This window comes from Orycteropus afer, unplaced genomic scaffold (assembly GCF_000298275.1).
Source record: "Orycteropus afer afer isolate SDZICR_OR568_19922 unplaced genomic scaffold, OryAfe1.0 scaffold00080, whole genome shotgun sequence".
NCBI classification, from domain to species: domain Eukaryota; kingdom Metazoa; phylum Chordata; class Mammalia; order Tubulidentata; family Orycteropodidae; genus Orycteropus; species Orycteropus afer.
This window is the reverse complement of record NW_006921667.1, coordinates 8,303,957-8,315,340: the sequence shown is the minus strand read 5'-3', so window position 1 is coordinate 8,315,340 and position 11,384 is coordinate 8,303,957. Positions and strand designations below refer to the sequence as shown.

At 48.2% G+C, this 11,384-nt stretch overlaps 1 protein-coding gene across 1 annotated transcript in view; it reads right to left on the bottom strand.

Annotated features, from left to right (window-relative positions):
* DRC3 (dynein regulatory complex subunit 3) overlaps positions 1-11,384 on the bottom strand; it is a 97,277-nt gene that overhangs the window by 22,725 nt on the left and 63,168 nt on the right. The window contains exons 8-10 of the mRNA XM_042781034.1: positions 7,688-7,819; positions 6,148-6,218; positions 4,552-4,675 (exon numbers count right to left, since the gene is read on the bottom strand). Of these exons, the coding sequence (XP_042636968.1) occupies positions 4,552-4,675; positions 6,148-6,218; positions 7,688-7,819 (327 nt within the window). The remainder of the gene's footprint in view (positions 1-4,551; positions 4,676-6,147; positions 6,219-7,687; positions 7,820-11,384) is intronic.

The window sequence follows — 11,384 nt, the reverse complement described above, 5'->3', positions numbered from 1 at the left end:
AAAAATATATTCACTTCCTAATCCCCAGAACATGTGCATATTACTTTTTATGACAAAAAAGTGAATAGTGCTTTCATGTGGCAAAAGATGTGATTAAGTTAAGGCTCTTGAGAGGAGTAGCTTTTCCTATATTTTCCTGGTGCACCCTGAATGTAATCACCCACAAAGAAGGAAGTCATTTAACCACAGAAACGAGATGAAGTGATGTGCCCACAAGCCAAGGAATGCCTGGAGATACCAGAAACTGGAATAAGCAAGGAAGGATTCTTCTCTAGAACGTCTGGAGGAAGCATGGTCCTGCTGACACCTTAGTTTTGGACTTTAGGCCTCCAGGACTGTGACAAAAAAAATCTCTATTGTTTTACCTACCAAATTTGTGGTACTTTGTTACAGTGGCCATAGCATGCAAAGCATTTTGAAGGTTCTAGAAAGTCCTGCAGAAAATAAACTTTTAAAACTTTGTTTCTCTCAGGTTTCTAACTTATTTGGTACAGGCTCCTTTTTAGAGTATACTGTTAATATCTTGTGGGGTGCTCGTTTTCTGTGGAATGACAAGTGGGAATAACCAGGTTCACTGATGTGGGGAATAGAATGTCTGGGGAACCATTTGGTTTAAAGAACTGATAATAAAAACTGCAAAGTTCTTTTTAGACTTCAGGTGGCCCAGAGTGCTGGCTGCTTCAGTTTTCCCTTTTGAATAATTTTTGTGGGTAGTAGGCTGTGGATCTCCTTCTGGTTTCTGCAGGGGTGAAGCCTTGGGGAATATAGGTCACTGGTGATGGCCCGGATCCCTGAGCAGTCTGCTGGTCTGTGGTACTTGCTGACCTTCCAAAGCAGCAACTCTGGCCATGGGAATGGGCACATTTCTTTCTAAGCAACTTCTTGTGGAGAGTTTTTGGGAAGGGCACAATTGGTACCTACCCCCAGGACCACTGTGATGCTGATGGTCTGAATACTTGCTGCCCTGTGCTCTCATGGGATCCCATTATCCTGTTAACTGCCCAGAGTACCTGATGGCATCGTGGTCCCCTCTGCTGCAAAGATGCCCCCTCTCCCAGATTGCCTGATAGGGCATGGACTTGAGTGCCCAGCTTCCCATGTTGAGGGAGCCACCTAGGTCCCACATGGTACTCATTGTGACCCCTGTACACATCACCTGGGTCTGGCTGGGCTTCATCATTGCCCTTGTACATGGGCCCCCACTGGAGTAGCTCTTGGGGCCTTGCAAGTCCCTCCATAGCCTGGACTTGGGCATAAGCAGAGGAGTTGGACACCATAGCTAGACATCAACCCAAGCATTCAGAGCATCCAGGAAGGCATCTGGCTTCCCTGCTACCTCTGACATGTGCTAAAGACTTTTTGTGGCTGGTTCTGTGCCCCTTGCCTCATCACAGCCACACCAGCCTCTGCTGAGGGCCCCATTGCACACTAGCTCAGAGCGCTCCCTGGGCTGGGCATTCTACTCTCTCCTGCAAGACCTGGCAGGCCTTGAAGATACAGAGTTGAGACAGGGTTGGTATTAACTGATAACAGCCACTCAGCAGAATGAGAGGAGATATAAAGAGATAGATGAGTTCGGTGGGTACCTTTTTGATCATGATATGTTCATTGGTGATTAGCTAACAGAAGCTGGAGTTTTCACTATAGGCCTTATCCCCTCATCTGAACATGCTCAGTCTTGCTAAAGACTCAGTAAGCATTTGTCAAAGGCTCTGAATCAGATTGTCTGGGTTCATTTAACAACTCCACAGCTTGTGTCCTTGTACAGGTTATTACCTCATTCTGTGCCTGTTTCCTCATCTGTGAAATGGGAGCCATCATCAAACCTATTACTTCCTCTGGTCGGGACAAACTTTCTCCCCTGAGAATATGCCCCATTTTGTTGCTTACATATAAGGAGACCTAAGAAACTGTAAGGGGATGTCCCTTGCTGCAACTGTAGAAGTATCCAAAAGGGCATAGACATACCCCAGCCAACAGCAGTAAGACTCTCCAGTGCACATGGCTGTCCTTGTGAGGCCTCAAGGGCAGCATTCTCCCCCAGGGAACTTAGATACCATTCCTGCCAGCTGGCCCAAGGCAGCTCCTCACCTTGGAGGCAGAGCTGCACTACCCATGATGCCAACCTGTGGTCTACGGGAAAGGACCCAGACCAGCTCTGCAGTGATGCTGGCTCTGACATCTCTCACTTGAATTTGAATACAGACTCTGATTATCACAACTGTGTGATCCTGGGTAATTTACCAAACTTCCCTCAAGACTCAGGTTTACCCTGTTTTCTCATCTGTAGGGGGCAGTGGTGGTTCAGTGGTAGAATTCTAGCCTGCCATGCAAGAGACCTGGATTGATTCACAGCAAATGTATCTCAAATGCCACAACCTCGGTCTGTCAGTGGATGCCTGAGTATTCTGATGCTGAACAGCTTCCAGACTAAGATGGATTTGGAAGAAAGGCCTGGTGACCTACTTCTAAAAAGAGCCAATGAAAACCCTATGGATCACAATGGTCCAATGTGCAACTGATCATCAGAATGGCACAGGACTGGTCAGTGTTTCTTTCCATTGTGCGTGGAGTCAAGGCCAACTGGATGGTGGCTAAAAACAACAGCATCTCAAGTGTGAAAGGGGGATGATAGCAGTACCTCCTGTGTAATGTTCTCTGGAGAATTCAGTGAGATCACATGTGATCAGGCTCAGACAGTGCCCAGCCTTCACTCAGCAAGGCCTTGGTGAGCCCACTTTGTGCCGAAGGCCTAGGGAGGTTAGCTTCCTCCCTCAGCAGGTGGCTGCGTATCAGAAGCCCAGGCAGAGCCAGCTGGTAGGGGGGAAGTGCTTGCCAGGCTGCCTTTCCTCTGCTGACTCTGGGCCTATCTTGTTCTTCTTGTCCAAGGTATCAGGGAATGCACACATTTTAGCCCCGTCCTAAGTTGCTTAGGAGTTCTGATGGCATAGTGCCTAAGGCATTTGACTACTAACCACAAGGCTGGCGGTTCAAACCCACCAGCCACTCCTCAGAAGGAAGGTTGGGCAACCTACTGCCATAGTGATACTGCCTCGGAGACCCAAGGAGTGGTCCCTATGAGTCTGATTTGACTTGCCGGCAGTGAGTTTGGTTTCGGTTTTTAAGTTGCTTAGAAAAAAATGTGCCCTTTCCCATGGCCGGAGTTGCTGCCAGCAAGTATGACAGAGCAGCAGACTGCTCAGGGAGCTGGGCCATCACCAGTGCACAGACACCCTGTACTGACCATCTATAATCCCACAGTTGTCTTTCAAGGGCAGCCTCACTTCCTGGCTCTGGGAGATGGCTCCTCTCTGATTCTGGTCTGCACTAGTTAGCAGCATTTTAGCAAGTGTTTAGGGATGGAAGGCTGGTGACTAGGGCTTTTTGGTGTGAGGTCCTGCCACGTACAGCTGGCTGGGTTCTGTCTCAGCCCCAACAGACTCCACAGCTGAGGGTGCTGGACCTCTGTGTCTGGTGGGCTGAGTAGCACCTGCCTGCAGGGTGGAGGCCCAGGGAGTGGATGCTCCCACTTGCTCGGTCCACAGCCTACCCTGACTCCACAGTGCGCCATGCCCACAGCTGCTGCACCAGGAGCGTGGTGATAGAGACCACCTCACCTCCTGCAGGCTTCCATCAGGCATCCACAGAGTATCAAGGGAGCACAGCTATATAAACAAGACCATTAAACCAGGATAAATGGGTATATGACAGAGATATGAAGTGACAGGAAGTCTTCTCCAAGGAGCTGACACTTGAGCTGAGATCTGAATGATGAGAATGAGCCAGGGACCCGAGACCTGAGGGGAGAGTGTCTGTTGGATGGAATGTCAGCTGGAAAGGCTGGGACAGTGCCCAGACCAGGGTTAGAGGTAGGAGACAAGGGGAGAATATGGGGAGGTACAGTGGGGCCTTGGGTATCCACTGGAGGGTTCTGTGCACAGTACAAATGATCTGGTTTGGGTTTTTAAAAGGGTCTCTGGGTGCCATATGGAGAGTGGCCTGCAGGAGACCTGTGAAGGGGCCATTTCAATGGTATAGGTGAGGGTGGCATGATGTAACATGGGGGGTAGCAGACAGGAGATGAGGAGAGGTGAGAAATGTACAAGTGGAGGGAGTGGTGAGTGAGGGACACAGGCCCAAGGGACAGAGCCAGGCACAGAGACTGACCCACTGACCTGCTCATTGCTTGAGTGCAGGCAGAAATAGGACTATACCATGTTGGGTCAGAAACAGTGCTTCACATCACAGAAATACAGAGCTAAGGAGACCTTTGGGGGAAGTTTCAGACTCTAGCCACTATCTATAGCTGCCTCTCAGAAAGTGCTAGAAGCCCCCACAGAAATGAACTAACCAAAGTCCTAAATGAAACCACTTAACTCCCATGCTTTCCTTTCTACCTGGTTGTCCTGCCAGGTTTTAGCCCCTATCCTCTAAAGTGGACTGTTGTCCCTTTTTACATGTAAGTACACTGAGGCTTCTTGAGATGCAGACTTTCCTGAACCTAGGACTAGGTCGGCCCGGCACCCCACAGCACAGGCCCTTGCTGCTCACCGTGCGAACATCATCAGGCAAGTCTTCATCGAGCTCGCCTTTGACAATCTTCTCAAGGGTGTTGATGGAGATCTCTAGGAGCTTCTCGTGGTGGTGATTCTCTAGGTCCCGGCACTGAGCCATGGTGCACTGGGAGTTAAGCAAAAGAGGGGCAGCGGGTGGGTGTGGCCCTGATGGGGGTGGAGGGACTGACTTGTGAGGCACAGGCAGGAGCCCTGATCAGAACTCAGGGGTGGCCATTACAGCAAGAAGAGAACAAATTTTAGGGAAAAGAGGGTGCTCTGAGCCATGCACACACCAGCATCCAGGGCCACCCCGACTTCCTACCGCATACCTGCCCTCACACCCCATATCTGTCTGCCATCACCTCTCTCATGCCCACTGCCGCTCCAGGGCCAGCCCTCCACCTTCCAGCTGGATGTGTCCTGTCTGATCCCTCCTCCACACAGCAGCCAGTGTAAGCTTTCATAGGTGGAAACTGACTGGGTCCTGTCCTATTGGCTTAAACCACCCCCCGTTCTCATTGCTCCTAAGGTGAAGATGGCCCTCCACCTTGGTCTTAGGCCTTGAATGACACTAGTGGCCTGCCAGCCTCCTCTCTGGACTGGACTTCAGGGCCCATCCTCAGGGCATCACCTTTACTTTGGCCCTCTTCCTGGACTCTCAGCCCTCCCTACCAAGTCTACTGGCTTGGTGCTGTTTACCCTGTACTTCCATTGCTCCTAATCACTTTCATAACTGCTGTCCCCTGCCAGAACACCCCATGGAGGTAGGAACTAGGGAGTGCTTCTGGAGCACAGCCCAACAGTTTGCCCTGCCTCCACTTGGATGGCGGGGTGTTGCATGGCAGTTCAGTGGCAAAGGGTAGTCACATCCCAAACACCAGCTCCTATCCCTGACATTTAATCTGACAAGCTTACTGAAAGTAATCTGTCAGCATCCTCGATGTGGAGGTGCCCCACACCCAGCACGTTTGCCCACAAAACACAGGGCATGGTGATGATTCTGGAGTGTTTTGCCCATGCATGTCACCCACTTGGGGATAAGCACACTGGACTCTCCCTGCACAGGGCCATGCTGGGCACCTATACGGTTACTCCAACAAGGCCACTGTTGTGCTGGGGGTCTGGAAGACATCCTCAGACCCTGTGTCTTCTGAATTGTCTAAGTGATTGCCCAATCTCGACTCTTTGAAGGTAAGCGTTTTCCTTGGTGAAAAACAGGACATTTAACATTCCTCTAATTTCAAAGGTGGAGATTCTCACTAAATAGGATCCTGTGTGAATTTAAGTATCATCTTCATAAAGGTGTAGGTCTTTCTGGAAATCAAACAGGGGGAGTGGCTATTTCTGGTAAAGGGAACTATAAAGTGCTGATTTTTTTTACTATCTCTGTCTAAACCTTTTAATGCTCTGGTGTGGGCCCTGCAGGTGGTCACTTGGAAAGGATCTTTTTATTTGCATCCTGCCAAGTCTGCTCAGAAGCTTCCCTTCTCCTGCTCCTAGCCCCCTGGAGGTGAGGGTGGGGAGCAGCTGTGATGACCCCACAGGCAAGCAGTGAGGGCCACCCCATGGAGAGTCTTCACAGGAAGGATATAGGCTTTGGACATTTTCGATAAAAAGTCCCACCAAGTCAATGATGTTCCTTTCAAAAATGTTTATTGTCTCCTAGGAATGATAAAGAACACAGTTAATGCGTACATTTAGATTCGAGGGCCTGAAACCAGAGCAGAAGGCGCTGCTCAGCACACAGCTGGGTGGGTGGCCTCTGCTCTTGCTTCAGGGTTCAGGCCTGCCTCCACCTTACTAGAATACTGTGAATGATCCCACCTCCTCCCACAGCTATTATACACTGGCCATGTAACTCAATCGCCATACCCTTTCTCTGGGCTTTTTGCTGAGGTTTGTCCCTCCGCCAGGAATCTCTGTCCAACCTTACCTCCCCCAGCCTGCCACAGAGCTACCTGCCTCTTAGTGTGACTGTCACTCCACAGAAATAGCGCAGGAGTTGCCTCCCAGCTCTGCCACTGCATACAACTATGGGACTGTGTCTAACCTGCCTGGGCCTCACTTCCTCATCTATAAAATGGATCTTCAAGTAGTGTGTGGTGTCCTGGAGTTGTTGTGAAGCTTAAATGAGTCATTTCATATAAATTTCATGGCAAGTTGCCTACACAGGGAAGCGCTCAGGTAAAGTATCACCCAGGCCTCACATAGCTGTACCCTCTGCAAGGCTATGTCCCCATGCCTCAGGGCACCGAGGGCCCATGTGGGGCTCAATGGGCTGGATGTGCAGTAGAGATGTTGTAAGGCCTGCTGCTATATGGCCCTAAGATGGGTCAGTCCCCTGCATAGCCCTAGACCCCAGGGGCTGTAGGCAGAATCTAGACATTCCTCAACCACTTTGTAAATGCTGTAATGTATACAGTCACTGGAAAGCACAATTGCACTGCAGCTTCTTGGCCACTGGTACCCACCATGGGTCCTGGGGAACTTGGGGAGGTCAAAAAGGGGCCCCTGCTTGAGAAGGTTGGGCAGCTGCTACATGCCTCCCTGGAGCATGTTTGCTGTGTGTAGGAGTTGGTGCGACCCCATGGAGAGCATATGTTGTGGGACGCATGAAGAGCCTGTCCCATGTCTGGGTGTAGGGGATGGGGGTACCAGGCCTGTGAGGAACTGATTAGATATTATCTCCTGGCCAGCCATGGCAGCATCCACGGAGACTCAATTCATCACACCATTCAGTGAGTACACTTCACTCTGGTCACTCATGAATTTCAGAGAGTAGTGCTTAGTTAGTGCTGGATTGCAGTCTTCTTGCCTGCTCCAAGATTGGTGATGTCAGCCTGTGGGGTGGGGCTCCCTCTGTCTCTGAGCTCCCAAACAGCTCCTGGGTGAATTACAAACTTCTCCCCACTTGGGGAGGAGCTCGCCTCTCATTCTCACAAGGACCATTTCAAATCTAGACAATGCAAGCACATAAAAACCAGCTCAGGATTGTCAAGCAAGACCTGACCCTAGGATTAGCCACAAGGAACACAATGCTGGCCTGCCACCTTGTGGGCTAAAGTCTACCCTGGGGACTTTGTGCAGGTGTCACAGGCTCAGAGCCCACTCCCGCATAGAGTCCTCCTCACCTCCAGCTGCTCCACGAGCTGCAGTTCCAGGGTCATGAGCACATTGAACAGCTGAGTGATGTCCTCGCCACACTCCACTATCTTCATCTCAATAACAGGCATTTCGGACTCCTCTCGAATAGCACTTAAGTTCTGGAAACAAAACTTGTGCTTTAGGAATCAGCAACTAATTGTAATTAGCTTATGGCAGGAGGCAATTGGTTTTGTGGATAAGAACGTGGACTCTGGGGTGCAACCAAGTTCATGTCTCAGCTCCATTTGCTGGCCCTGTGACCTTGTAAACATTAGTGACTACCTTGTGCCTCAGTATCCTTGTCAGCACCTCAAGACACTGCTGTGATGAGCACTGAGAGAGCCCCTGGCACTAATGGGGCTGAAAGGAGGAAGCCATAGGCCAGAGTCAGCTGGGCCTGAACTTGAATCTTACCCAGTTACATGTCAGTCTGATGAGCGACTTCCATTCCCTAAGCATCCATTTTTTCCATCTGCACTTCACAAAGTCCTGGTAAATGCACTGAGCACACAGCAAGATCTTGATTAACAGGTCCCTATAAAATGCCTGGGAACTCTGGTAGCATAGTGGCTAAGACACTTGCCTGCTAACCAGATGGCTGGCGGTTCAAACCCACCAGCCACTCCTTGGAAGGAAGGTTGGGCAATCCTACTTCCGTAGTGATACTGCCTCGGAAACCCAAGGAGGGGTCGCTATGAGTCGGGGTCGACTCGATGGCACATAACAACAACAACAACAACAACAACATAAAATGCCTGGGAGACCTGGTGGTACAGTTATTAAGAGCATGACTGCTAACAAAAAGGTCAGTGGTTTGAACCTATAAGCTGCTCCGTGGGAAAAAATGTGGTAATCAGCTTTTGTAAAGATTATAGCCTTGGAAACCCTATAGGGTTGTTATGTGTCAGAATCACTCAATGGCAATGGGTTTTGGTTTAGTACAAATGCCTAAAACAAGCCCCCAAAAACAGTTGCCATCAAGTTGACTCCAACTCAGTTGACCCCACGTGTGTCAGGTAGAACACTGCTCCATAGGGTTTTCTTTCTTTTATTGTGATGAAAATATACACAACAAAACATTCACCAGTTCAACAATTTCTACATATATAATTCAGTGACATTGAATACATTTTTTTATGTTGTGCAACCATTCTTCCTATCCTTTTCCAAATTATTCTGTCACTATTAACATAAATTCAATGCCCTCTAAGCAAAAACTCCCCCTCTCCCCTTCCCTTCCACCCCTGGTAAATCAAAACACCAAACTCACTGTCGTCGAGTCGATTCTGACTCATAGTGACCCCTCTTTGGGTTTCTGAGGCAATATCTCTATGGAAGCAGATTGTCCAATCTTCCTTCTGAGGAGTGGCTGGTGGGTTTGAACCACCAGCCTTTTTGGTTACCAGTCAAATGCCATAGGCACTACGCCACCAGAGCTTCATCCCTGGTAGCCACTAATAATCTTTTTCTATATATTGACTTATTCCATATAAGCGAGATCATACAGTATTACTCCTTTTGAGTCTGACTTATTCCACTCAGCATAATGTTTTCAAGGTTCACTCATGTTGAGGCATGCATCAGAATTTCATTTCTCTTTATGGCTGAGTAATATTCCTTTGTATGTATATACCACATTTTGCTTATCCATTCTTCTCTTGATGGACACTGGTTGCTTCCACCTTTTGGCTATTGTGAAAAGTGCTGCAGTAAACAATTGATACACAGGTTGCTGTTTGCATTCTTTCCTTCACTTCTGGGTATTGGTAACTAGGATTAGGATTGCTGTGTCATATGGTAGTTCCATGTTCAGCCTTTTGAAGAATCACCAAACTTTTTCCGCAGGGGTTGTGCCATTTTACATTTGCACCAGCAGTGGATGATGGTTCTATTTTCTCTACAACCTCACCGACACTCACTGTTTTCTATTTTTTTGATCATTGCCATTCTAATGGGGATGAGATGGTATGTCATTATGGTGTAAATTTCTATCTCCCTGTGGTAGTTTGTGTGTGTCAATTTGGCTGGGCCCGGTTGAGTGGCTGGGCAGGTGATGTAGTATTCCCCATGATGAGACTGGTAATCAACTCCATGGTGGAATCTACTGTGAGCAGCTGAGTAGCTGCCTTTGGGAATGTGGTCTGCTTCTTATATATAAGGAGAAGCCTTGGGGAACACTCTTTAGCTTATGGCATGCTTGGACCCTGCATGTAGCCGTGTCATTGTTCAGCAGCCTCCCATGCACTGCCAACCTGGGGACTTTCAATGGACTTGAATTAATGGCCTGCTGTGTGGTTTGGTAACATTGGGACTATGCCTTTTTACTTGTCAACCTTGGGCTTGTCAGTCTTAGCAACCAGCAGCTGTCTGAGTGAAGAAACCCCTCTAGCTCCAGTGGGCCAGGAGCAGGAGACAGAGCTGAAGCCCAAGGTTGAGGGACTTTCACCCAGCCCCTAGAGCCTGGCACATTGAACTCAGACTTAAAGCCTCCAAACTGTAAGAGAATAAACTCTTGTTTCTTCAAGCCATCCCATTTGTGGTATATTCTTGCTGGAGTGGCACAAGGTAACCAAAACACTCCCTAAAGGCTAACAGTGGAGGGTCAATGAAAAAGGGGAAGGCCCTCAACAAAATGGATTGACACAGTAGCTACAATGATGGGCTCAGGTATAGCAAGGATTGTGGGGCTGGCACAGGACTGGGCAGTGTTTTGTTCTGCTATACACAGGGTCGCTATGAGTCAAAGACAACTCAATGGCACCTAAAACAACAATAAAAATGGCTAACAAAGAGTCCTGGTGGTGCGGTGATTAAGAGCTTGGCTACTAACTGAAAGGTTGGCAGTTCAAACACACCAGCTGCTAGTGGGAGAGAAAATAGGGCAGTCTGTTTCCATAAAGATTACAGCCTTGGAAACCCTGTAGGGCAGTTCTACTCTGTCCTATAGTGTCTCTATGAGTTGGAATCAATTCAATAGCAATGGGAATGGCTAATGACAGTGAGCATCTTTTCATGTGCTTATTGGCCATTTGAATAATCGCCAATTTCTTTGGTGAAATGTCTGTTCAAGCTCTTTGCCAATCTTTTTATTGGGTTGTTTGTCCTTCTGTTATTAAACTGCAGAAGTTTTTTAAGTATATATTTTGGATATTAGACCCTTATTAGATGTATGCTTCCCCCAAATTTTCTTCCAGTCTTTTCATATATTCGATAAAGTCCTTTGAGGAACAAAAGTATTTTTTATGAGGCCCTGTTTATCTAGTTTGTCTTTAGCTGCTCTTGTTGTCATCTGATATACTCCATTGTTAAAAACTAGGTCCTACAATCATGCTCCTATATTTTCTTCTAAGGATTTCATGGTTTTAGTTTTCACATTTAGGTCCTTGATCTGTTTCTTTCTTTGTGTGTGTGTGTGTGTGTGTGTGATTTGGGGTGAAAATTTACAGAGCAAATTCACTTTCCATACAGCAGTTCAAATACACTTTGTCTCATGACATTGACCATAATATGGTCCCCTCCTACTTCCTCACAACAGTCACCTCTTCCCTGTGTCCATCCCTCCATGCATCCCTGCCCCCTGAGCTGTCTCCCTGTGTATAAACAGGCCTTCTTTCTCCCATGATTGTTCTCTCCAAGGTGTGTATCTACCTCAGGTAAATGTTCAACTCCTATGCCTGTCTTTTG